This window comes from Thunnus albacares, chromosome 9 (assembly GCF_914725855.1).
Source record: "Thunnus albacares chromosome 9, fThuAlb1.1, whole genome shotgun sequence".
In the NCBI taxonomy this organism is placed as follows: Eukaryota; Metazoa; Chordata; class Actinopteri; order Scombriformes; family Scombridae; genus Thunnus; species Thunnus albacares.
In genome coordinates this window covers 4,764,426-4,792,403 of record NC_058114.1, presented here as the reverse complement: position 1 = coordinate 4,792,403, position 27,978 = coordinate 4,764,426, and the positions used below count along the sequence as shown (strand labels likewise).

Below are 27,978 nucleotides of genomic sequence, written 5' to 3'. Positions count from 1 at the left end.
TTCCAAAAAAGGTCTCCACTTTTCCTAAATGTTCTCTCTTCCAAATACTTTTCACTTTGCAATAATTACATAGCTTTCAAAGAAAGTCTTCCTCAATTTCTCCATAACTTTTCAAACATGTTGTCATGTAACAAATTGTTCTTATTGGTACAAAAGTTCAATATGTCCCCACAAAGGCAGAAGTTCAGAACACAAACACACACACTTTGCCTCCAGCTGAGTTTGAATAGGAGTGGCACCGAACAGAGAGAAAAGTGTTTTTGGCTCAGTAGGTTGGAGAAGGGTGTGGTTAGCAGCCTCCAAAAACTCTCCTCTGCTGCCGTTTGTTTGCAGTGTGCACCAGAGGGACCGCGGGCCCGGTGCGGACAGGTGGAGATCAGACAGCGTCACTGATGCGCCTCTCCTCTGCGCGCAGGAGTTCCCCACCCGATAGCTTCCTCCTCAGAGTCGGTTTAGCTGTTGCTTCCTGGTCAAAATGAGTTATTACGGGTCCCAGAACGCCCTGAACATGAGCCGTAGAATCGGGTCCAAAGGCGACCTGACTGGCGGTGGCACCTACCAGTACGCACGGAGCGATGTCGTGCACGGTGGTGGAGGCGGTAATGGATACGAACAATACATGGACGGATACAACACCTACACCATCTCGAGGACGTCTATGGGTGGAATGGCAGGCGGGATGGCAGGCAGCATGGGAGGCGGATTGTCAGGTGGAATGAGGTATATATTTATTTTAAGGGTTAAGTTTACAACATTTGAATGTGCGCTCTCCTGGCTGCCACCTGTGGCCTGTTTCTGCGAGCCAGAGGACATTGTGTTGCCCTCACTGCAGGGAGTAATGCGTGACAGTCTAAAAAGCTGCTTTCTATTAAATATTGATCATGACTCAGCCTGTTTTATCCCTGTATTCATTTCAGCCCTGCAAACACAAGCCAAAAGCTCTGGCATTTGCAGACCAAACTCTTAAGCTACCAAGCAAATGCATGATCATATTTGCAGGGATTTTTTAATTCTCATGTGCAAATTTTGCAACCAGTCACATCAATCATCTGCACACAAATTAAAGTAAGTTTGCTTGAACTTTCTAACTGAATTTGGGAAGTGTGGATTAATCATTTCAATTTGTTTGTTGAAGGAGTTACCAAATTAACTGATAAAGCCCAGTGATAATAAAACAAAGCTCCATTATAATAAATGTCTTAACGTCCTATAATGCATTCGAGCCTCTGTGTTTTTCATGTTCTCTGCACAGCAGCTTCCCCCTCTGGAGAGAAATGCTCGGTTTGATTTATAGCTCACATTGAAATGATAAGTTCTCTCTGCTGCAGCATCTTAACACTGAGTCTTTATTCCCAAGACCTGCGTGTCAGTTTCAGACCCTCCACAGTATCACCCACAGAGGAAAATATGTCACTGTGGTACTTGAGGAAAGAGCAGAGCGAGCGTCTGGCTGACATGAATAGAAGTTGTTTGACATCGAGAGTTTGTTGCTCCTTTTAAGATGAATGATTAGTTTTTGGGTCCAGTAATTTCATTATTACTTCATATTTTTATAAACAGGTACAGTTTATAGTGGAAATGGAGAAAAAGTAGAGTTGTTGCAGCTGCAAAGTAACTCAGAGAAAAGTCATGCAATTATTATTATTATTATATACCATATAGCATGTAGAAGATTTGTCAGTATCGGCTCGTATGTCGGCTGATAAATAATAAAGAATTGTAATACAGAGATGACAGTTTGGTTTGATGTGGTTTGGAAACAGTCTCCATTGTATAGTTTGTCCACCAGAGACCACTTTTGGTAAAGATTTTGATCAAAAATGTTTATGACTGTGATGTGTTTATGTTTAAAAAGTATTGCTATATAGTTCATTAATTCATCAATGGGGTCTTTATGAACAGGTGAACAATAAATGCTGCGTGTCCAACCTGCTTTCACACTCTGATTGGTCCGTGCTGCAACACAATACTTATCAATGATAATAATAATAAATACTTCCATTGTTACATCAGTTACATACATGGAATAGATCATGTTGATGGAGTTCATCAGTAGCTGTGAATGATTAATTTGAGAAAGAACTCAACCTTCTCTCTTCTCTCTTTTTAATGTTATAACTGTACACGATGATGATGATGATGATGATGATGATGATGATTATGTCACATGTCATCTGTGCCCATCCTTCATCCCCAGGCTTATAAAACACCACATATTACTGTAATATAAACCATTTAGAAATTATATGACAGTTTTCAAAAAATAAAAAAAATACCAGTTAAATAAGTTACATGATCAGATTTTTAAACCATCCTGTCAAAAACCAAATTCCCACCAATAAAATATATGAAATGTAACCTAAACACAAAGGCAAGTTCAGCAAATGTAAACAAACAAAACAATCATTCTCATTTTTGACCATATATAATTAAATGGTTTTTTGTTAGACAGTCAGATAAATTGTGAAGGACTTAATTAAATTAACAATGCCAACTGTTCTTTCATCCGATGTTCACTGTTATAAGTTTTTAACTGCATGACTGTTTTTTAAAGAAGAAAAAAAGCATCCAGTTACATATAAACATAACAAAAATCTCAGTGATCCAGAAACTGAAGGCGTGAACCACCGTATTTGATCCACGACATTCATCCAAACTGTGTGGTTTCAATCAGTGGCTCCGAACATGAGGGTCAACACTGCAACTAATGATTATTTTTATTTAATTATCTTTATTTTCTCAATTAATCGTTTTATCTATAATATGTCAGTAAATAATACAAAAATGCCCATTAGAACTTGTGCATGGTGACCTCTTTAGATAATAAAAGTATCAAATATTCACATTTGAGAAACTGAAACCAGAGAATCTCTTGCATTTTCTGCTTAAAAAAGTGACTAAAACCAATTATTTGATTATCAAAATAGTTACTGACAATAAAATGAAATTAAAAAATATTCTGTCAATTGACTAATAGATTAATCAACTTATTGTTGCAGCTCTAGTCAGCACCCCTACAAAAGGTGACATTAAATTTTAAGGGTTGCGAGATGATTAACAGGATAAGAAAACACAAGTCAGCTGTAGGAAATTATATGAATTCTTCTGACTTTTATCTAAATTTTGCCTTTTTTGTAAAATACTAAACAGTTTCACTTCTTCAGGGCACTAAGAACATTCAAATGAAACAATCTGAGAAGAGAAAACCACTCTTTGGTGAAACTAATTACAACTCTTTGATGTGTGCAACGTGTCGGAAATAAACATGGCTTCATTTCAAGGTGTCAGATAACACCCATTCAGTCGAGTGATAACGTCCTAATGCCTGTTTTTCTAATAACGCAGCTGAAGATGTTCATAGTAAAACGCTTGATGATGATCAGTTTGCTCTGCCGCCCCTCCTGCAGTGGCTCCAACCTCAACCAGAAGGCCATGATCCTGCAGGGCCAGTGCCAGGAGTACCTGAAGAAAGCCGAATACGCCCTTCAGTCTGTGAGTCAAGGTTGACTTTGGAATGCTACTTTTTTTGGGCTCTTTCCCACAACCGGTACACATAAAAGCATGTGTGGGTCATTCAGGAGGATTTTATCAGAGAGAGAAAAACCAAACAAAAGACAGAGATGTCGTTGGGTGGTTCATTGAGTAACTGGATGAGTCAACGTGTGTGTTCAAACATAATAGAAACTAAGCTGATAATTAAATTTATTTATCTGTGTCTGGAACTAAACCTCCCTGACTATATTTCATCTGTTACTGAATCCGCTGATAGTTTTACGTTGTCAGTGTGAGTTCTGCAAACATTTAAATTACAGAACACACACGCCTCCGGAGCTCTGTGTCGATCAGCTTCTTGTGAATTATTTGTTTTTCTGCAAAGTTCACCAGCAGTGTGAGACTCATTGACATATTCTTGAATGACTTGAGTGTGTAGTTAATTAGCTTGTTGACTAAGTATTGTTAGCTTTGCCTCCTCCTCATACTTCCAAAATAATAAAATTATCCAGTATTTATCCTCTTTCTCACAATTTCTTCTTCAGGATTTAATTTTTTTTGGCATGTCGACTCAAATCTGACAAATTTGGCGTAAAATGAAAGAACTGTTCTTGCTAAAGGATTCAAAGAGAAAGTGAAAAACATCATAACAAAACAGAAACTTTTAATGAAACCAAAAAACTAAGAAGCAACCAAAAATCCTGCACGCTGTCAGTCCTTTGTACTCACTTTATTTGGTTAAAGCTTATTCCGGTTGGTTGACCTTTATCAGGTAAGATTTCATCTTATTTAAGAAAATGAGTTGGATAAAAGTGGCCGACAGTTTGCAGGTGTCAGTTTGATATTTCTTGAGAAAACTAGATGTATATTTTGTTTTTCTCTCTGTCTTTATTGAGGTTCTGATAATCAACAATCTGCATGTGTCCATCCAGTCAAAAATACATACAGAACCACTTTTTTCATTTTAAACAACTTAACAAAACACACAAAAACACAGCAGCTTCACCACCCTGTTTGACATTACTACAATCACGTTATTGAACTCGACCATAATGAGTTCCAGGATTGTTATTTTGGCAGAAAGGAGTCAAGCACAGACATGACCAGTTATCATATTTTCCTCCTTGTATCAGTTTTCCTGTGCAGCTCTCTGAATGTTGTGCTTTTACTTTGAAGGGCGCCGCCCCGGGCGATGCAGAGCGCTACATGGCGATGGCCAAAGAGATCATAGAGCAGCTGAAGAGCTGTGCGATGGACCTGAGACAGATGGGACAACCGAATGACAGCGTAGTCAGAACGTAAGTTTTATTTCCTCCTTTTTGTGATTTCTATCATTTATTTTTTGTCTCTTGTCTGTAACCCACAAAGTCAAGTCTTGCCAAAAGTCCCTTCTATCTTCCTAATCTGTAGTATGGAGATATTTAAAGACCAGCTGAAGGGCGTCCACATGGCCATCAACGGCACCATGCAGAGGAGGAGGAGCGCCAGAGGCAGCTCTGGAGCCTGGGAGGAGGTGGGAAGGAGCTTCCATGATGCTATGGCCTGGATTGCACAGCATAAGGTGCTCACACACACATACATACACACACATACACACACACACACACACACCTTAATGAATAACCCTTGCCCTGTCATACTTAAACCTTAAACCTAAAACCAAGTATAAACCCTCAAATATCTCTTAAAAGTAGTGAGTCTGTCATGCCCAAAGAAAGGCTATAAAGTTATGAACATCACTTCAAGCACCAGTGTTTATTAATGTCGTAGCACATTTATAAGAACGAGTGTTAAAATTGAAAGCATAATTTATTCAAAGTGTTCTTGTGTTTCATCTAAACAAGTCATCAGTGTTCATCAAGTCAGTGTAGAACAGGAGGAAGGAGGTGTGACTCACGCTGAATACTGAACAAACCCAGAGGACAAATAAAAACATGGCGTCTGCAAGTCTTATATCTGAAATTAAGATTCCAGGCCTTAAATTGTCTATAACATAGTTACATGTATGTTTACTTTTTTGACCATACAATATGTATATGAGTTACAGTATATTCATATGCATAATTGAAGAGTTTAGGCTGTAGAAGTAAAATTAGTGTGTTTTTTCTCTACTAAAATCTATTCAAAATCTGTTGCTGTTTAACGACCACAACTGAAATAAACAAACCATTAAAAGCGTCATAAAACTTTATTAATTCAGATTACAAGAGTCAACAACTTAATGGTCCCCACAGGGCATTTTTTTGTGCAGCAATAGAACAATACAAGAAACACAGCATGAAGCAAAGACAACACCAAAACATAGAATATGAATGACTGTTTTCCTGCTGAGACTTTAAACCAGCCTCCAGACTTTCTTTCTTTCAACATTTTTTTAGATTTTCTGATATTTTTCATCAATTCAAGTTCTTATTTTCTTAATTTCGGCAATAAATGTGTGAAAACTGCAGACATCTGACAAGAAATGAAACCCCAGATGTCATAAAAAGGACTGTGAATGTAGCTCCTCACATCAAAAAGGCTTCATTTTACAGCCACATTTCAAGCCTGCAGAGGCTTGTTTGATACTCAAAAACTAGATTAAGGGTGAAGAGTCACTTTAAGGAAAAAAGGAGTAAAACTCGACATGAAGTAAACACTGTCAGTAAACTGATTGACAGATCACATTAAACCAGTATACTGTGCACACAAGCTGTACCATAATCTGCATACGAACAACTCAAACATTGTGCAGGAGATCGGACATGAAAGCGTTCCCCTGCTGTGTGCTGTCAGAGACGCTGGGTTTGGACAGTTATGCTTGTGGTAACCACATCTAACATTAACAACATGGAAAGAAAAATAATTCAATGTCACACACGTACTTTTGAGAAATTTAAATTTGCCTTTAATGCTCAGGCCAATTTTCATAAGACGTTTCCACTACAGTACCTCATAAATCCATAAAAAATCCTGATCTAACTTGTTTCTCTGCTGCCACCTGCTGGTGAAATTGAGTGCATATAATGTTTGATAATGATGGGTTGTGGGTCAGGTGTGTATTTCTGCTCTGCAGCGCCGTGTGCTGATTGAATTAAATTTTTTTTGTGTGTGTGTGTGTTTCAGCGTCTGATTGAAACTTCTCCCTGGGGAGATGATTCTGCAGCCATTGAGCAGCAGCTCAACAGCCACCAGAAGTTTCACGGCTCCATCCAGAGGAGCTCCGAGGTGGACCGAGCCCGCGACGAACTGGTGGGTTCAGCTTACAACAGCAGCAACTAAAAACCTCCTAGCAAGCACCCTGACATTGGCAGCAAAGCTTTAAATCTGCCCAGAGAAACCACTGACTGTAGTTTTAACTCATTTTGCACAAGGTTCCAGGTATAGTGGGCTGCATACATTAAAGCTCTTTTACCAAACTCAGTTCGGACCTTAGGTACAGTCAACAAAAAGAAGCTCTGTGAGCAAAGTATAATTGTTTGCAACGTTCCTTTTCATGCACACACATAGCTGGCAATAGCCCAAGAAGTCTTTGAGAAATTAAAGAGGGCTGACCAACCCGAGCATGCAGCGTGCAGTGATGAGTGAAGGCCTGGTACAGTCTGTAATGAATCTCAGTGCTCCATGATATCAAGGTTTGATTCTCTTCCCACAGATTAAGAAAGGAGATAAAGGAAATCTTCACGCTCTGGACCAGGAGTGGGACAGTCTGCAGGTGAGAGAAAGAGAAAACTCATCACTACTTGAGTTTTGTATTTTCAGGTAAATTGTCGAGCTTGTGTTTTAAACTTACTTCCCTCTGCGTCGCCAGCAAATGTCATTTAGTCGGGCCCAGCAGCTGAGAGACCTCGAGCAGATCATTCAGGAAATGTCCAAAGAAATCATGTGGGTGAACGACAGGGAGGAGGAGGAGCTGATGTTTGACTGGGGAGACAAGAACATCGACCAGTACATCCCACGGAAGCAAGAGAGCTATTCGGTTAGTAAAATGCATGCGATTAAAAGATCAGAAGTTCAACAGGAACCAGGAGAGGATTGGGTTTGCTTTGATCCCTTGACGCTACACAAATCCATGTTTAATTTAAAATTTTTAAGAGTCTATTAACATTCTTGGCAATCCTGTGAGCCTAAATTACACTAACATTTCTTTATGAAGTTAATCTGCATCTCATAAGGGAGCAATCATCTTTGGTAGATTAGGTTTTGGCAGCTGCAGTCAGTCATCCACTTAAAGCAAAGGCGCAGAGCGTTCCTCCAGCTGCATCCTCATGTTTTTCTGTCCCGTGTGATTATTAAACCTCTCTTTATATAACAGAAACTGATGAGTGCCCTAGAGGACAAAGAGAAGGACCTGAATAAACTGAAAACCAAAGCGGATTCCATGCTGAAGAACAACCACCCGGCCTCAGACAAGATTGAGGTGTGGAGTGATCCCTTTATTATGTGTATCTGTTCAGAAAGCTGTATTTATCCATGTGTTACCGGGAGCCTTTTTCTTTTATAACATCTCATTCTTACTTTTTTTTTTCAGGCCTACATGGACACCCTGCAGACTCAGTGGAGTTGGCTTCTTCAAATTACCAAGTGCATCGATGTGCATCTGAAGGAGAATGCAGCATACAGCCAGGTAACACGACAAGGAGGAGGAGGAGCTGCTGCAAACTCATTGCACTACTCATGTTTACCTTTGCTGCTATTTTAAGGCCTTTATACCTTTGTGCAAGTATATATATTATAGTATATATAAGTATATTTTTAGTAATCCTATATTTTTAGTAGATACGTTTGTTTAAATCGTTTATTCTGCAAGTGCACTGTTTTTAGTCTGTTTTTACACTGCTTTTATTAATATTTTTATACTAACAATGGATGAAATGACTGTATAATGTAAAAGGGCTCATTCCTAGTGACAAACCCACAGATAATTACCAAGGGACTCTGCAATTCCCCTCAGCTCTACAGAGCTTTACAGCAACTTTCAGTTGTTTGATTTGGTTTTCCAGCATATTCTCTGTATTGGTTCACTCCCACCACTCTCATTATCTTCGTTTCTAGCAGCTGTTTTCACCAACAAGTTCTAAAAGCGAACTGTACATTACCTGCTCTGCACCAGACAGCAGAGAGATAAAGGTGATGACTAGCTGGTGAACATAGTGGAGCATTTAACAGCTGAATAGCCAGATATTTTTCTCAGGAGTCAGTCGAGATTGAAAACATAGAGATAAAAGGAGGGTGAATATTGGACTTAGGCCTGCACTCACTGGATGGATAGAAAATAACTCAATATAAATGCTAATGTTGCTCCCTATCTGCTCAGTGTGTAAATAGGTTACTGTTAACTGAACCATTTGCTTCTACTTTTCCCAGCTTAAAAAAAAAGTAAATGTTTTTATTTTTATTAATTTTTGCTGTGTTTTTTTTGCGACATGCTGCCCTAATTGAGGCCACTTGTTGTAGACCCTGAAAAAGTCTGACTTTGGCGCCCCCCAGTGGTAGTATCAAAAAAGACAGAAATTCATGGTGCCAACTGACCACAGAGCTAACTCTATAATCACATTCATTTAATCATCATATGGTGTCTGGATTTGCAACTTGCATACATGTCAGACATCTTCCAGCATCTAAATGTACTGAATCAAAGAATGCAAGGGTATGACACGTACATGTTGCATGTGCAGGACAAAGTGTGTGCTGTTTCCAAGAAGATTAGCTATGGTCAAACAATCTCCAGGAGGGAGTTACAGAAATGTTCCCACTGCTTCACCACTGATTCTCCACTGATCCAGTCCCAGCTAGAGCACCCTCCAGGGATATTTCAGAGACTATTTCCCTGAAAACCTTGAAAACAACCATCTAAACTGGGTTAGGGACCCCTTTGCCCCTGGTGAAGGTTCTAGTCAGGACTTGACTCATAGGATTTAAAAATGAAATTTGATTTTTTACCCCCCTAACTACTGGCTGCATGTAAGAAATGACTATCCCATCCTGCCTGAGAGGGCTCTGAAATGCCTTCTCCCTTTTGCAACCACCTACTTTTAACTTTAAAAGTACTTAAAACAAAACACAGAGCACGTCTACATGTGGACAATGACATGCGTATGGCACTGATTGACACAAAGCCCAGGCTTGACAAACTGTGTAGGAGCCACCAAGCCCATCCCTCACACTAGTACTGTCTCTCATCTCTTGTGGTCAAACTGCCTCCACTAAATAACATATTGTATACTTGTAAACTGTGTGTTTTTCAATAGTTCTTTAAGGAGGCGAATGAGACGTACAGTTCCCTGCAGAAGGAACACGAGATGGTCCGTAAGAAGTTCACCTGCGACAAGAATACGTCACTGGAGAATCTGGTGGAGCTCCTCAAGGCACTGGAGGTACGACAGCTTCAGACAGCAGAACTCGGATGTAAAACTGAAATTTAGCAGACACCACATTTGAGGCCTTTTAACGATGAGTCGATTAGTCAACAGATTCGTCGCCATGGGTCTTGGACAATAAAGATCTCTTTACACAGCTGGTTACTTTTCATGGTCTCGTTATGCAAAATGAGCTATTAGTAGTGGCCGAGTTCACGCAAGAATGTTTTGGTCAGGAATTTTTAATAGGTCATTCTGCATGACTGCATTCATCTGCGGTGAGGCAGTAATACAGGAGGAAAAAGTTAAATACATCCACTCGATTACACAAAGAAATCTCAACACTATTAGAGTTTATAAAGAATATCCTTAAGTCGTGGACAACTTATTAAACTAAAGGAGAGAACTCCTATCTAAAGCTCCTAAAATATGGATGGAAATAACTTTTCATATAATGGCAGTGACCTAAATGACCTCCAGGTGTTTTGTTCTGTTGTGTCATGTGTCTACTCACTATTTTATTCTCCCTGACTGACCATGGTCAGGTTTTATCCTTTTTCGTCCATATTTTATGGGATTTTTCCTCGCATCACTTCTTTTTCTGCTTTAATAGGGTACACTTTCATGTTATTATTATTATTATTATTGATCTGTCAACCAGTTGTGTTTTTTTATATCCAGAAAGAGAGGGAGAAGATTATGGAAAACAAGAGGCAGGTTCAGCATCTTGTCAACAAGTCCAGGAAAATAGTGAGACTGAAACCCAGAAACCCAGAGGAGAAGAGCAGCAGCCCCGTCATCGTCAAGGCCCTGTGTGACTTCAAACAAGACCAGGTCAGTTTCCTAATGATCATATCAGTCTCTCACATGCATGTTTGGAGCCACACAGTGAGTTAATATATTCACATTTAACTAGTCTGCAGGGGCACTGTTGTTTCATGTCTAGTGTGTCAGATTTTCAGATCTTTAAAAGTATCTGTTTATTAATAAAATACATTTTATTGGGCTCAACAGAAGGTGATCTTTAAGGACAACGAGGCCATCCTGAAAGACAACAGTCAGCGCAGCAAGTGGGAGGTTACTGGCCCAGGAGGACTGGATATGTTGGTGCCCTCTGTGTGCCTGATCGTACCACCTCCCAATCCACTCAGCATTAATATGGCCAGCAAGTAAGATGCACTAAGTTTTTTGGTCCTGACACATGGTGGTGATTTCATAACTCTGGGTTGAGGAGCAGATTCAATTTATTTGCAGTTGTTGTAAGAGAAGAAAATTAGGAACACAAGGCTGCTTTGAGGAAAAGTTTTGTTTTCTTTGTGTTTCCAAAAGGAACGACCAGTACTATGAGGCCATCCTGTCAATCTGGAATCAGCTGTACATCAACGTGAAGAGTCTCATCGCCTGGCAGTACTGTCTCATTGATATCAAACACACCAACTCCCTCACCCTAACAATGGTAAGTTATGAATAAAGTCTCTGAAGTCAGCCTCTGCTAGATGAATATATTTATTTACTCAGCCAAACAGACAGTGCAGAAAACATGCAATATGTGAATCATCTGATGTAAGAGTAAAAAATCAGACCTGAACATAACAAAGCAGTAAAGACATCACATGTCTCGGGTGTGTTTCAGGTTATCATGACCTGTTTACATTAACATATTCCACATTTATATTTGGTGACAATTCAGCATCATCTAAACTTCAGGGCAACACGGTCTACACTTTCCTGACAATAATTTCTCTCCATTCAGTAATTTTCCATCCACAATAATTTAATAAATCCATCCCCAGCAAGTCTTAAAAATGTGAATCCAAAACAGCCAAGAGAATGTTTTCCAAACAGATATTTTGGATTCTTTAAATTGGAGTCTTTCTGTTACGGTAAAGCTTCTGTCTTCTTAGTTTCTGATGTCATACATGTTGTTTGTGTGTGTGTTCAGCTGGCCAAGATGCGTCCTGAGGAGTACCGTCAAATGATCAAGAGCCTGGAGACTCACTACGAGGAGTTCAAACTGAGCAGCCATGGCTCCCAGATGTTTGCTGATGAGGACAAGAGGGGCATTGAGAAACAGTTCAACGAAGCCCAGGCTCACTATGAGGACCTGGTGGTGCAGCTGCCAACTTATAGTCAGTATTACAACAAATATACAATATCCACAAGTATTTTCAAAATGTCTAGTACTTGTGATTCTTTACTGGCTAACATGCAGAATGATTTAGCAGCAGAGACTTTCTTTAGGGCAAACACCCACCCATTGTCACCTAATTTGCATCACAGGTACTTGGAAAAGCTTTGAGTGCTTGATAAAAGCAGTAGCTCTGGATCCCACTGAGTCTATAAAGTACTCAGAAAGCACTCTTTTACTCTTGCACTACAAAGCAAGCACAGAGCTATACTTTTACAGTTTCAATTTGATTTACTCACTAAAATCTCTCATGGAGCTTGTTGAGGCTATACAAAACCTCACAGGAAGCTCTGCAGACACTACTCAGGACTAAAAATCTACTTATCCCCCTCTGCATGTTTTTGAAAAGAAAAATCAATATATTTTGATTTATTATTTTGTAATAATAATAATAATGCTTTTAAAGCAAAGGACAAAAGAACAGTGTTCCTGAGAAAATAATAGATTTCTGGTGACTAATATTCTACTTAGATATATACTTACTATATATTGATTTTTATCATATTTTGCAATTTGTGGGTTGAGATCTAAATTTGTAGTGTTATCTCAGTCTTGGTTCTCTATCAATGAAACTGATTTTTTGGGATTAGTGCAGAAATTCAGGCCACATCTCTAATTCTTTTGTAAGACTTTTGTTGTCTGTTAACATGTTTTTGAGATTTCCTTTGTATTTCAGAAATTGTTCTTTTTTCATGTTAATATAGTTTAGTAAAACCAATTCTATGTTCTGGACTCAATCTTTCAATATCAAGTCCTCTAACAATCCAAACTTTTTGTGATGTGAGAGAAAGTATTGCTTAAGTGTGTGAGAATGCAACAAGTAAAGGTCTCTATATTCTTGAGTCAACATATGGAAGAATTAGTTGATTTCTTCTTCAAATAACAAAAGCATACCTTGTGACCCCTCACAGTTGCACGTCAAGAACAAATAGAAGCACAGCAAGCAGCCGAGCAGCAACAGCAATATCAGCTGATTGTAATACAGCAGCAGCAAGAGGAAGCCGAAAGACAGAAAGCAGAGCTGAAGAGAAAAACAGAAGTGAAGAAAGAGCAGGTGATCAAGAAGGATGTAGTGAAATTGACCAAGACAGAGCCCGTGAAGAAGAAGAAGGTGGTGGTGTCCTCATCCTCCCGCAGTTTGTCAGAGCTGCATGCACTCAGATTGAGGCTGGAGGCCGCTGAGGGCACACTGAGTCAGCATGTTCACATCTGCCTTGGAGATGACGGGATGCACGACTGTGGCCTCAAGATCACACAGCTAGAGGTAGACACACAAACTCAGAAATACAAGAAAAACAGACATGTGGCTTTAAAAACACATCATATCTCATGCGCTGTCTACATATCCATTGCAACAACTGCACGTGTGTGTGTGTTTTTTTTTTGTAGACCGTGCAACGTGATGTAGACTTGATACGTGAGGAGTACTTGCGTCTGAAGGAGCGAATTTTGAAGGAGCTGGAAGGCATGAACGATTCGGATAAAGCCCAGTTCCTCCGCAGTGAGGTTGGAGTCATCGACCAACGACTCGCCAGTCTGGAGAGCAGCTCATCAGCTTACCTGCAGCGGTAAACCTACACAAACAAACTCAAACTGTCGATTGTTCATTTAGGAAGTCTCATTAAGATAAAGATCTTTTTGGAAAGATACATACACAAAATCACAGCTAAGATGATTCACTCATACAAAACAATCAACACTATTTAAACTAATCAGTAGTATTATTAAAAATGTCTTTAACCTCAAGTTGTGTTACAATTCATCACTGCTATTATAATGCTGTATCATTACTATATAATTTACATTACCACTGAGTGCATGTACAGTATTAGAGCAACAACAGTTTAAACTCTTTTTGATTTGGTCATTTGGCCTGATTTGCAATGACAAGGGGGGGACATACAGGATGATATCATCGGCATAGAGACGAACATTACAATTCTGAGTTAGGAAATAAATAAGCTGTATGTTTTAGGTAAATTGCAGAGGACACAATATTGATCCTTGTGGGACACCATTAACAACAGAGTTAAAGCAGCTGAAAGCAGAACAATCAAATCCATGGAACACAACTTATCTAACAAAATATGATCTGTAACACTTCGTGTTCCCTTATTTTGCATTTAAAAGAAGTATACAAACATTAAAAAGTGGTTTATAACACACTATAATGTAGTTATGAGATATCAGGATATTTTAAGTGTTTATTAACAAATGGTATTTGTCAGTAATTATAATTTCCCCTATGAACATGTATTTTATGTTATTACAACTGTGTTTTACTATCTTGTAATTCATTTTCTGTTTATACCTCAGCCTCCAGTTATGGGTGCCCACAAGTGTGTTATATTTACTAACTGTTTATATACCCCTTAAAAATGCTAAATATGAGGACTGTGTGTTACCATGTGACCAGTAGTATCAAAAGCCCTAAATAGATCCACAAAGAGTGTAGCACAGTGTTTATATTAAGCCAGTTAACAATGTCATCTGCAACAGTAGTGGCTGCAGTTATCATCACATTATCAACCTCCAGGGAGGCACAGAGTAGCACTAATTTTAGGATCTTAGACAGACAGGACTGCTTAGATACGGGCGGATAGTTATTTAGGTCCCCATTCTCATCACTTTTATGCAGTGGAACAATTTGAGCTGATTTATATGAGGGAATTTTAGCAGACGTTGAATTAAAAAGTGTTTAAGTTATTCTGTAATAGCAGGAGCACTGCAACATAAAAAGGAGTAGATCAAAGTTGTCTTTTCCAGCAGATTTTCTTATGCTTAAATTAGTACATTATAGACTTCTGAAAATGTCTTTGAGCGAAACGTGGTGCTATGACTTATCCTCTCCTTTCTCTCACACTGTTAAACCACCAAATCATAAGGAAGCTACTCTGACATGCAGCTCTCACACATCATTTAGAGAAAGAAATGTATTGAACTTCATCTCTATGACGCTGACTTTTATTTAATTTCATCTCTCTCTCTCTCTCTCTCTCTCTTATCAGACTGCAGGCTCTGAGGGACCTGCTGGAGAGTGTGGCACAGGCTGAAGACATAGTGAAGGTTCATGAGGCGAGACTGACAGAGAAAGAGACCACTTCTCTGTTGCCAAGTGAAGTGGACGACTATATGTTGACTTTGCAGGTATTTTATAAGAAACATTATATACTTTACACTTTGTGCAAAAATTAATACAGTTTTTCAGAAGTAAAAAAAGAATCTCTTGTGAATACTGCCGCTTTGGCAAGCTGCAGCTGAGACAGAATACCAGTGCATATTTGTGCATGACTCAGTGATCACCCATCAGGTTGAATTAGAGAAGCTGGTGTGAGAAAGCCAGGGAGTTGCATTCTGTGGCTTTTAAAGAGCACTCTACTGACTTAACATTGCACTCCTATAACATTGTCGGACTAACGATGGACAGTTTTTAAAAAAGGATAAAAATCGATGCAGCAGAACCAGAGATAATCATCTTTTTTTACTCCACACATTTTTCGTCCTTGTCAAAATGTTGTGCCTACATTACCCACAATTCACATTGATTCAATTCACTTGACTTTACAGTACAGATGAACCGGTTGTGCTATGCTAGTAGCAGATAATGTAGCCACAAGTGGCTAGCCTCAAGCAGAGATGAGGATCAGACTTCTTTCTAACTCCACACACTCATTCATTTTCAAACTTGTAGCCTTCAGCCCCAACCGTGACAACACTTGAGGCAATTTATTATACTTTTTGCAGCTCCCTCTGGAGCCACAAAAGGCATTATACAACCTTTTTTACATATACAGCACAACACCTGTAAACAGACTGATGTGTAGAATCAGCACAGTTCCCCTTAATGTACATGCCAGTTCCATCATGCTGTTGATACCACATCCACTGACTGGTGTTTTCCTGCATATTGTGTGTTTACGTGTAGAATATTAAGGCAGAGTTGGATGAGAAGAAGGATATCCTGACCTCCATGGAAGCAGAGCTCACTAAGGTGAGCCACTGGAATGACCAGGTGGGCGGGCCCTTCCACAGGTGTGACATGATGCTGTCCAAATACACTGAGCAGGTGGGCTTGCTGTCAGACCGCTGGAGACGCATCCAGGGACAGATTGACACCAGGTATGTCTCTTTTATTGCATGTATTGGTCCATCCCTAATAATGAAGTGGTAGACTTCAGACTTCTACATGGTTGTATTGTCTATAATAATTTTTGATATTTTGAAAATTGATTTGTTGTTTGAGTCATTAATCAAATATCTATTGAATATTTACCAGAATGTGTCTGGTAAAGTAAAAAAGTACAAAGCTGGCACTAGCTTGGGTTCTGCTTCTGCTTCTGGGAACTTGTGATGGAATTTTTTCATTATTTCCTGACAATTTGTAGATTAAACAGGTAATTGATTAACTGAAAAAATAACAAGACTATAGCCTACAACCGTAGACACAGAACCACTCATTTACACCAGCCTGCAACAAATCAATCTTTCCTTCTCTTGCTCAGACTCCAGGATTTGCAGTTGTATCTTCCTCAGCTGCAGCACTACCAGCAAACCAGTACCTCCTTCGTTGACTGGATTGATGTCACACGGAAAAAACAGGACATCTTGCAGGCCACCAAAATAGACAGCGTTGAAGCTCTGAAAGACCATATAAACAACCAGAAGGTCTCCTGCTCAGCCCTCTATTACTCTTAATTAACTTGTTGAGAGTCTGTGCCCATGTGTGTTAAGTCATCAGAGACCTGACATCTTTATATTTTTATTCTCAAGGCACTGAACTCAGAAATCAAAGTGAAGAGGGAGACATTAGAAAGTGTGCTGAAGGACAATGAGGCCTGTGTGAACTCCATCAAGGTAAGGAGGCCTACATGTATACAGACCTCAAACACATCAAACAAATGCATTTCTTTGTATTTTCCCACATCCATCTCAATATTTCTTTACAGGACTATGAAACGGACCTTGCCTCTTACACCTCTGGTTTAGAGACTTTGCTCAACATCCCCATCAAGAGGACAATGCTGAAATCACCAGCAATGGATCTTAATCAAGAGGTAATAAAACTTTCATTAAAACACTGAAGCAACTCTTGGTATGTGGTGACCCACCAGTATCATAAAGCATTTTTTCATTTTGAATATTTGTAGGTAACAGGAGGGCATTAGATGTGGGGCGATTAAATTACTCTAAATCAGTGAATTTAAGTGATGTTATGTCTAAATTAACCCTTGAGTTTGTTGTGTTTTTTTCTCAGGCTACTCATATGCAGACCCGTTACATGGAGTTGCTTACCCTGTCTGGTGACTACTACAAATTCCTGGGAGAGCTGCTCAAAAACATGGAGGAGCTCAAGGTACTAAAGTTGTATTTTGTAATTCTATAAATATTTGTGGATATGTAGATAGGCAAAGATTTGCACCATATCAATTTTAAAAGGTGATAATATTTCAGTACTGTGTTTACAGCTTTTTGCGCTGCCACCAAGTGGCCAAAAAAATCAATAATGCAGGTTTACAGAACCCATGGATATTCTGTAGGTGTTGGGTAATTCAATGGTGGTGAATTTGATGGTGAAGTGCAATGCTTTCATTACACAAGTACATTGAAATGTACTTGATTCAAGATGTTAAAACTACCTCTATATTCATCTTTACTTCCAGATTCGTAACACCCGCATTGACCTGTTAGAGGAAGAACTTCGCCTGTTGAAAGAGGATATCCAAGACTACAATGCCAAGAACAAATCGCTGGAAGACGACGTTGTACGATACCAGCTGCAGCTGTCCCAGTCACAGGAAAAGCTGCTGTCAATGGAGGAAGTGAAGCAAAACACGGTTCTGCAGTGCACTGCCACCAAGAGCACCCTAGACAGCACTCAGGACCAGCTGGCAGAACTCAGCGATCAGGTGACACATCTCAACTACTTGCTCGAGGAGGAAAAGAGGAAGAAGAGGTTGGCAGAGGAGCGCTACACTCAGCAGCAGGAGGAGTACGAGTCAGTGCTGAAGAAGAGGGAGACAGAGCTGGAGACAGTCAGCTGGTCCAAGATAGAGGTGGAGAAGAGTGTGGCAAGTAAGGACCATGAGATTGAACAGCTGCGGCGGCAGCTGGATGAGGAAGCAGCGAGGATCGAGGAGCTGCAAAAGGAGATTTCAAAGGTAAGGAGCCAATGCAGTGCGGAGATCAATAACATAAAACTCAGTTATGAATCCCAGATCCATGTCAGTCGCATGAACATCCAGAAGCTGACAACTCAGAGGGAGGAGGATACAGCTGAGCTCCAACTCCAGTATGACAAGATGGAGACAGAGAGGAAGAATCTGGAGGAGGAGCTCGGGAGGCTCAGGATGTCTTTCGACCAGACTGAGGAACAAAGGAAGAGGGCAGAGGAAGAAACTCACAGTCAATGCTTGGTTATCACAGAGGAAGCACGCAGGAGGAGAGAACTAGAAAGTCAGGTGGAGTTGCTGATTAGGCAGAGAGACGAGGAAAGCAGCCAGTACAGGGAGGAGCTGGCTGAGGTCATGAAGAGCCTGCAGGAGAAGAGTGAGCAGCTGGCCTATGTCACACACAGTCTAGATGAGGAGACCCGCAGGAGGAGAACCACAGAGGAAGGGCAGGATGTGCTTGAACGGAGTTTGTCCCAGCTGCAGGTGAAGCTAACTAGTTCATCAGTGGCTGTGACCCAGCTGAGGGATTGCGAGGATGAGCTTCAGAAGGTGCGTTCGGAGCTGGAGAGAGAGAGCAGGGATCGAAGCAGAGTAGAACAGAACATGAGCAGGGTACAGGGGCGCATCAAGGACCTTCAAGCTGTGAGAGATGGGCTGGAGAGCCAATTGGAGAATCTGAGGAAAGCCAACCAAGAGGAAGTTGCCAGAAGAAGGCAGCTGGAAACAGAACTTGAAACCACCACTATAACCATGAAAGAGTACAGCAGCACCATTGCTGTACTACGCCAGAGCCAAGAACAAGCCAGCATGTCAGAAAAGAGAGGTGAAGGAGAACGTCTCAGGTTGCAGGAGGAGCTGGAGAGAAGCCTGAAACAAAACAAGACCTCTGCAGAACACATCACACAGCTGAGCACTGAGCTGAAGACCCTGCAGCAACAACTCCTCCAGGAGCAGACACGAATCAAAGAGGCAAACCTCCGAAACGAGGGTCTTTACAGAACTATAGAGGAGAAAAGTAAGGCACTGAATGAGAACTCTGTTGAGCTCCAAAGGCTGAAAGAGATGACAGAAACCCAGACCAAAGAGAGGCTGAGGCTGGAGGAGGAGCTAAGGGCAGCACGACATGATAAAGAGGAGATCATGACATCCAAAAAGGAAAATGATGATGATCTCTCCTCCCAAATCACTGCTCTGGAGCTACAGCTGCAGGCCAGTGAGCGCCACAATGTAGACTACCGCAACCTGGTCTCTGAGCTCTCCTTGGAGAAGGAGAAACTCAGGCTGGAGACTGAGAAAATACGAAAGAAAGCCACTGAGGTACATGGAAGAACACTTTCTCCTGGACTGTTCTCATCTTTTCAAATCAGAGTCCTACTTTGGAACAATCAAGTAGTTATAACTGTCTGTAGCCAAACCTTTGCTTGCATGCTGAACACCTATAGATCGCTTGTAGTTACCTCCCACTTGGTAACTCTGATTTGAACACATACATCTGTATGTGTCTAAATGACCTTGCATGTCAATCACTCGTATGCAAGTATAATCTCTGCCTCTCTGCCTGCCGACCTCCCCAACCTACTGTCTCCCTGCTCAATTTGTGCAAAAATGTGCAGCCTGCTTGCTTTTTTGCCTTTGCTTCTTTTTCCCAGAATTATCAACACAGTCAATGACATCAATACCACCGGTCCTCTGGTCTTATACAGTTTGACTATTGTTCATCATCTTGATTATTGTTCATGATCTTGTTGTTGCATCTTCCACTATCTAGATACAATCTGCAAACATGTAAAAACAGCACATTTTTTATTAATGTCCGCTTAAAAATATCCACCATGGCTTAAAAAATTGAGGCACCTTTTCTTGCCTTTTGAGACCAAGCTGATCAAGATTGGCAACCATCTATTTGCATTATCTATCTGTGCTGTTTTTCACATTTACAGAATGTAGACTATTACAGTTTGAAAGAAGTAATAGTTTTAATAGTTCCTAAGCTCTTTGCTTTTTTTCATTTCTTTGTAGTTGTGGTTGTAGTTGCTAGTGTTAGGGAGGTTGATTTAATGAAAACTTATAGATATTTGTAATTTCTTGTTAGTATACTGTTACTTCCCCATCTTGCATACATTGTCTTATTTTTATTTTTTGTTTTCTGAGAGAATTAACAATTTACATATTACATTGCTAACTTAACAAAGCCAATAGTATTATGGCCAAAAGCACACACACTTTCTCTTTAGGTCTTTTGACCCACATTTAAGCAAAAAGGATATCTGTTCTGAAAAGCATAATATAATTGATTCGAATTAGGTTGATTACATCAATGCATCATAATTATTATCCCTTACAGCTTTTAGTCTATTCAATTATCATACATTTAACACACACTGTGCCATCTTGTGGTTAAGCCTATTTTTTCAAAATGTAAATTGATACAAATGCAGGTCACAAAAAGGCTGGAGCTACATCAGCAAGAACAGAAACAGTCAATTTGTTATGTCACATCTGTTGCTCCTAATCAAGTTGTGAGCCAAATGTTGGATCTCCTCTCAGTATTCTGTTGCTAGAAAAAAACAGAGAAAGTATGTGTGCTGTCCTCCTTGATAGAATTAAATTTTACCATTAAGGTTTACTAGTACCAGTGCAAATTTACTAGGGTTGAGGTGTAGCTTATGATGTTAGTATTATGATAATGTCTGATAGTGATTTCAATTTTATTTCAATTCTGACTTGTTCTATCCCATTGCCTTTGATTGTATGATTGTATACTGTGATGTAAAATGCTGAGAAAAATTATGGTTCTCAATATACTGTAGATTTAAAGTATTTTTAAGTTGACTAACCTTTTCTCTCTCTGCTCTCTTTTTTCCCCCTCTATTTTTCTGCAGACAACAGCTACCATGCAATCCATTCAGATCCAATACAGTGAGATTGTGGAGGAGAGAGATGCTCTGTTGCTGAAGCTGCAGTTGTTAGAAAAGGACAAAGATCGCTTCCAAATGCTAGAGGAGGAACTCAGTCGCATTAAACTATCCTTAGAGTCTGAGCTTTGCAACAAGCAATGTATACAGGAGGAGAATGAGAGAGTGAAGAAAGATTTAAGTTACTGGAAGGACCAGCATGATTGTAAGCAGGGCCTGATCACGCAATATGAAACAGACAAGGAATGTCTGGAGAGGGAAAAGAACTCTTTGAAAAGTGAGATAGAAAGGTTGATGAGGGAACTAAAGGAGCTTGAGGAGACATATAGAAGTAAGTTGACACTCCTCCAGGAAGAACTGAGAGAGCTGAACATTGTCAGACAAACAATTGAGAATGAGCTGAAGAGCGCTAAAGAGCCCCCGACCTTAGATGGCTCCGCTGTGATTTTTGATGGCGTCCGCAAGCCAGTCACAGCAGACCAGTTGCTTGACTGTGGTGTTTTGGATGAACCAACACTCAGCCAGCTTTTGAAGGGGCATAAGACTGTTCCTGAGGTGTCTGTTGAGAAAAAGGTCAATCTAAAGGGGACAGGCCCAATAGCTGGGGTGATAATTGAAAGTCCAAAGGGTCCAGGGTCCTTTACTGGACACCTATGCAAAATGACTCTCACTGAAGCCAAGAAAGAAAATCTCCTGCCATCAGATAGCATTGACCTGCTACTGGATGCTCAGGCTGCCACAGGCCACATCATTGACCCCAGAACTAATCAGAAGTTTACAGTTGAAGAGGCATGTAATCAAGGTGTGGTTGATGAAGAGGATCGAGAGAGGTTGCTAGCAGCAGAGGCTGCAGCTGTTGGATATAGTAGTCCTGGTTCAAGCAAACCCCTTTCAGTATTTCAGGCCATGAAGAATGGAATGATTGACAAGAACACAACACTGCGCCTGCTACAGGCCCAGGAGTCTGTGGGGGGCATTTTAGATCCCATACTCAGTGTGTTCCTTCCCAAAGACACAGCCATTGAGCGTAATCTAATTGATGATGACATATATCGTGCTCTCAATCTGAGGCCTGAGCTCTACCTGGACCCAGAAATTGAGGATGGTGTAACCTATATGTCAATGAAGAGGAGATGCAAGGTAGATCCATACACAGGCCTTCTGCTTCTTCCTGTACCCGAGAAGCTAGACCCGTCCAAACTCATCTTTGATGGTGTTCGGAAACCTGTCGCAGCCAAGCAGTTGCTTGATTGTGGTATCCTGGACAAGCCAACATTTAAAGACCTAGAAAAGGGGAAGAAAACTGTCCTGGAGGTATCTGTAGACAAAAAAGTCAATCTTAAGGGGACTGGGCCGATTGCTGGGGTTGTAGCTGGGATTCAAGGCAAAATGTCTTTGTCAGAAGCAAAAAAACAAAATCTCCTGCCCCTAGACAGTGCAGATTTGCTACTGGAAGCCCAGGCTGCAACAGGCCACATCATTGACCCCAGAAACAATCAGAAGCTGACAGTAGAGGAGGCATGTGCCAGAGGGGTGGTGGACATTAGAGATCGAGACAGACTATTGGCAGCAGAGGCTGCTGCTGTGGGCTACAAAGATCCTAGCACAGCCAAGCCTCTTTCAGTATTTGAGGCTATGATGAAGGGACTAATTGACAGGAAGACTGGGCTACGTCTGCTGCAGGCCCAGGACTGTGTGGGAGGCATTCTAGATCCCAATCTCAGTGTGTTCCTCTCTAAAAACACAGCTATCAAGTACAATCTTTTGGATGAAAACCTCCGTCAAGCTCTAAACCAGAGTCCTGTGTGTTATCTTGACCCAGAAACTGAGCATCATGTGAGCTATGGGGCTTTGACAAAAAGATGCAAGACAGAGCCTCACACAGGTCTGCTACTTTTGCCAATCACTGAGAGGAAAGACCCTTCCAAACTGATGTTTGATGGTGTCCGCAAGCCAGTCTCAGCACAGCAGTTGCTTGAGTGTGGGGTCCTTGACAAGCCTACATTTAACCAGTTAGTGAAAGGGGAGAAAACTGTCCCAGAGGTATCAGTGGATAAGAAGATCTTTCTGAAGGGGACAGGATCAATTGATGGTGTAGCAGCTGGACCTTTAGGGAAAATGTCCTTATCAGAAGCCAAGAAACAGATGTGCATGCCCCTACACAGTGCAGATTTGCTGCTGGATGCCCAGGCGGCAACTGGCCATATCATTGACCCCAGCACCAATCAGAAGCTCACAGTAGAGGAGGCATGTGAAAGAGGAGTGGTGGACATTAGTGATCGAGATAGACTATTAGCAGCAGAAGCTGCTGCAGTGGGCTACCAGGATCCTAACACAGCAATGCGTCTCTCAGTGTTTGGAGCCATGAAGAAGGGAATAATCAACAGGAAAACTGGGCTACGCCTGCTGCAGGCCCAGGAGTCTGCAGGGGGCATTCTAGATCCCAACCTCAGTGTGTTCCTCCCTAAAGACACAGCTATAAAGCACAACCTTTTGGATCAAGACCTCTGTCATGCTCTAAACCAGAGTCCTGTGTGTTACCTTGACCCAGATACTGATCGTAATGTCAGCTATGGGGCTTTAAAGAAAAGATGCAAAACAGAATCTCACACAGGTCTGATGCTTCTACCAATCACTGAGAGGAAAGACCCTTCCAAACTGATGTTTGATGGTGTCCGCAAGCCTGTCTCAGCACAGCAGTTGTTTGAGTGTGGAGTCCTTGACAAGCCTACATTTAACCAGTTAGTGAAAGGTGAGAAAACTGTTACTGAGGTGTCTGCAGAAAAGGTGGTCTATCTGAAAGGAACTGGACCTATTGCTGGGGTGGCAGCTGGACGTCAAGGAAAAATGTCTTTTTCAGAGGCCAAGAAACATAATCTCCTGCTCTCCCATAGTGCAGATTTGCTACTGGAAGCCCAGGCTGCCACAGGCCACATCATTGACCCCAGAACCAATGAGAAGCTGACAGTTGAGGAGGCATGTGCCAGAGGATTGGTTGACGTTAACGATCGAGACAAATTATTGAAAGCAGAGTCTGCTGCTGTGGGCTACAAGGATCCTAGCACAGCCAAACCTCTTTCAGTGTTTGAGGCCATGAAGAAGGGACTAATTGACAGGAAGACTGGGTTACGCCTGCTGCAGGCCCAGGACTGTGTGGGAGGCATTCTAGATCCAAACCTCAGTGTGTTCCTCCCTAAAGACACAGCGATCAACCGTAACCTTTTGGATGAAAACCTCCGTCAAGCTCTAAACCAAAGTCCTGAATGTTACCTTGACCCAGATACTGAGCGTGATGTCAGTTATGGGGCTTTGAAGGTAAGGTGCAAGTCAGAGCCTCATACAGGTCTGCAAATTCTGCAAATCTCTGAGAAGTTTGACCCCTCCAAACTGATCTTTGATGGTGTCCGTAAGCCAGTCACAGCACAACAGTTGCTTGATTGTGGGGTTCTGGACAAACCAACATTTAACCAACTAATGAAGGGCGAGAAAACTGTCCCAGAGGTATCCTTGGATAAACAGGTTTTCCTGAAGGGAACCGGGTCAATTGCTGGGATTGCAGCTGGACCTCTGAAGAAAATGTCCTTTACAGAGGCAAAGAAACAAAAAATTATGTCTTCTGATAGTGCTGACATGCTACTGGATGCTCAGGCAGCCACAGGTCACATTATTGACCCCACAACTAATCAGAAACTGACAGTAAAGGAAGCATGTGCCAGAGGAGTAGTGGATAAGAAGGATGAATCAAAGTTGTTAGCAGCTGAGGCTGCTGCTATAGGTTACCGAGACCCAAATACTGCCAAGCTCCTGTCAGCTGGCCAGGCCATGAAGAAGGGATTAATTGACAAGGAAACTGTTCTACGAATACTTCAGGCTCAAGAGTCTGTAGGGGGTATTTTGGACCCTGCCCTCAGTGTATTCCTACCCAAAGACATTGCAATGGATCGGGATCTCATTGATGAGGACTTATACCAGACCCTGAATCAGAGTCCTGAGTGCTATCTGGACCCAGACACCCAACAAACAGCTAGCTATGTGTCTCTGAAGAGAAAATGCAAAGCAGACCCAAGCACCGGTCTTTTGCTTCTCCCTGAACCAAAAAAGCCAATAACTGTCTCAGGGCTCAGGGACCAGGTGTCGATCATAGATCTGGTGGATGCAAACCTGCTCGAACAGTCTGATATCGACCAACTGAGGGAGGGTAGATTAACAAGCCAGGACATTGAAGACCGCCTGCGCCCCTACCTGAAAGGTTCCACCTGCATAGCAGGAGTTTATGATGAAGCCAGTGATAAGGTGAAGCCCATCTATCAGGCCATGAAAGATGGACTGTTGCGACCTGGGACCACTCTGGAACTGCTTGAAGCACAAGCTGCCTCAGGTTTTATAGTTGATCCTGTCAACAACCTTTACCTGAGTGTAGGTGATGCCTACAATAAAAAACTGTTTGGGCCAGAGTTCAAGGACAAACTGCTATCAGCAGAGAGGGCTGTGACTGGTTACAAACTGCTTGGTACAGAAAACATTATTTCCCTCTTCCAGGCCATAGAGAGAGGTTTAGTGGAGAAAGGTCATGGCATCCGTCTACTAGAGGCTCAGATTGCCAGCGGTGGTATTATTGATCCTCAACATAGTCACCGTGTTGATGTAAATGTAGCCTACAAGAGAGGTTACTTTGATGAGGAATTGAACAAGATCCTGACTGATCCGGGTGATGATACTAAGGGCTTCTTTGACCCTAACACAGAGGAAAACCTAACCTATCTGGAGCTTAAGAAGCGCTGTATCACAGATAAGACTGGCCTTATCCTTTTGCCAATCATAGACAAGAAAAAGCAAGAGTCAACTTCGAAGAACACTCTGAGAAAGAGGAGAGTGGTAATTGTGGACCCAGACACTAACAAAGAGATGACAATACGTGAAGCCTATGACAAAGGGTATATTGACTACGAAACCTTCTTGGAGCTGTCTGAGCAGGAGTGTGAGTGGGAAGAGATCACTATCACTGCTCCTGATGGCTCCACCCGGTTTTTGATCCTTGACAGGAAGACTGGGAGGCAGTATGACATTTCTGATCTGCTTGAAAAGGGAGTAATTGATCAATCACTTTTTGATCAGTACCGCTCGCGTACCATTTCCCTTACTCAATTTGCAGATATCATCACCAATAAGACCAAACATGGATCATCAACATCATCATGTTCAAGACTATCAGCAGCCTCAGGTGCATCTTCAGTGACATCGTCATCTTTAACTTCAAGAACATCAACATCTTCAGTTACATCTTCTGTGACATCATCATCAACTTTAAGAACATCAGAGGCCTCAGTTCCATCTTCAATCACATCATCATCATCAGTCATGTCAAGATCTCTATCACCTACACTTGCCAAGATGACCACAACAAAAACTACCACTGTCACAGAGCGAAGCACCACAAGCGGCAGTGTAGATCGAGACTCACCTGATTCCCTTAAGCAAATATCCAGTGTTTCTATTACTCTGGCCTCCCCTGTTGAAACAGTGGGTGACAAAGAACCTGTGGGTGCCATCTTTGACACAGAGACTTTAGAGAAGATAACCATCACTGAGGGTCTAAATCGTGGTCTTGTGGATTCCATCACTGCCCAGAGACTGCTGGAGGCCCAGGCCTGCACTGGAGGAATCGTCAACCCCACAAATGGCCGTAGATTCAGCATTCAAGAGGCCTCCCGTATGGGTTTAATAAATGACAACATGGCTACTAAGCTCAAGCCCGCCCAGAAAGCCTACATTGGCTTTGAGGATGTAAAAACCAGGAAGAAAATGTCTGCTGCTGAGGCTATGAAGGAGATGTGGCTGCCATATGAGGCAGGCCAGAGGTTCATGGAGTTCCAGATTGTAACAGGGGGGCTTTATGACCCAGAACTGAACCGTAGAAGAACCATAGAAGATGCTTTAAAAATGGGCTGGTTAGATGCGAGAGCAGCCCAGAAGCTCCATGATATCAGACATCACACAAAGAACCTAACATGCCCCAAAACCAAACTTAAGATCTCTTACAAGGAAGCTCTCGACAATTGCCTGGTGGAGGAAAACACTGGGGTGAAAATGCTACAGGCATCATCTGTATCTTCCAGAGGCATCAGCAGTCCCTACAACGTCTCCTCTGCCCCTGGATCCACCACAGGCTCAAGGAGTAGCTCAAGACTAAGCTCTCGCAGGAGCAGCGTGGACTTAGGCTCCCCCACCTCCTTAGTAAGCAGTCGCTACAGTCACAACAGCCGCACCACCTTCTCCTCCAGATCCATTAAATAAACCAAAAAAAAAAAAAAAGCCCTGCACATTGTTAATGAATCAGAACCTGTTGGGGTATTTTGAATGTTCTGAAAAGAGCTTTTGAAAGAGTGTTTTGTGTACAAGGTGAAAAATGCAAGTTTGTTTTCAATTCTTTCTAGGCTTTTAAAAATGCTATAGTTCAAAGGATCATAATAATGAACACTTCAAAGATATTTTTTTGTGAAAATGAACTTAAATTTTAACGGCAGCCATCTTAAGGTATTTGGATTAAAAATCAAGTGTATGTTAATCTAATTGTTGCTCCTAGAATAGGCTTAAAAATGATTGCCATATTGTTTGTTTGCATACACATATTTCAAATATATTTTCCAAAATCTCATTTTTAAGCTTTGCTTTGGTAACATAATGGTGTTATGTTTGCATTTATTTTACATCTAAAATAGCCTATGTGCCTATTTTGTGTGGGGAGGGGTGCAAGCTTGGATTACATATATTGGCATAACTGTAATTTCGTGCTGAATTTGTTGTTTATCAATGGTTTTTTGCTTCCAATTTTGTAAGTTTCTCAATAACTCAAAATAAAGGCTAACTTTTAAGTC

At 41.3% G+C, this 27,978-nt stretch overlaps 1 protein-coding gene across 2 annotated transcripts; it reads left to right on the top strand.

The window, feature by feature from the left end:
* Positions 1-177: 177 nt before the first annotated feature.
* On the top strand, positions 178-27,978 carry LOC122989227 (desmoplakin). 2 transcript variants are annotated; one of them, XM_044361978.1, is made up of 24 exons: positions 178-720; positions 3,408-3,492; positions 4,669-4,790; positions 4,903-5,053; positions 6,598-6,723; positions 7,127-7,186; positions 7,283-7,450; positions 7,787-7,891; positions 8,003-8,098; positions 9,723-9,848; positions 10,512-10,664; positions 10,845-10,999; positions 11,160-11,286; positions 11,773-11,959; positions 12,930-13,282; positions 13,408-13,586; positions 15,027-15,165; positions 15,944-16,137; positions 16,521-16,683; positions 16,789-16,872; positions 16,965-17,072; positions 17,273-17,371; positions 17,679-19,505; positions 21,071-27,978. In XM_044361978.1, the coding sequence occupies exons 1-24, from the start codon at positions 476-478 to the stop codon at positions 27,395-27,397; spliced, it is 11,379 nt and encodes a 3,792-aa protein (XP_044217913.1). In that variant the 5' UTR covers positions 178-475; the 3' UTR covers positions 27,398-27,978. The 2 variants fall into 2 exon arrangements, with proteins under 2 accessions (XP_044217913.1, XP_044217914.1); XM_044361979.1 differs by having other exon boundaries at positions 181-720; positions 17,679-18,176.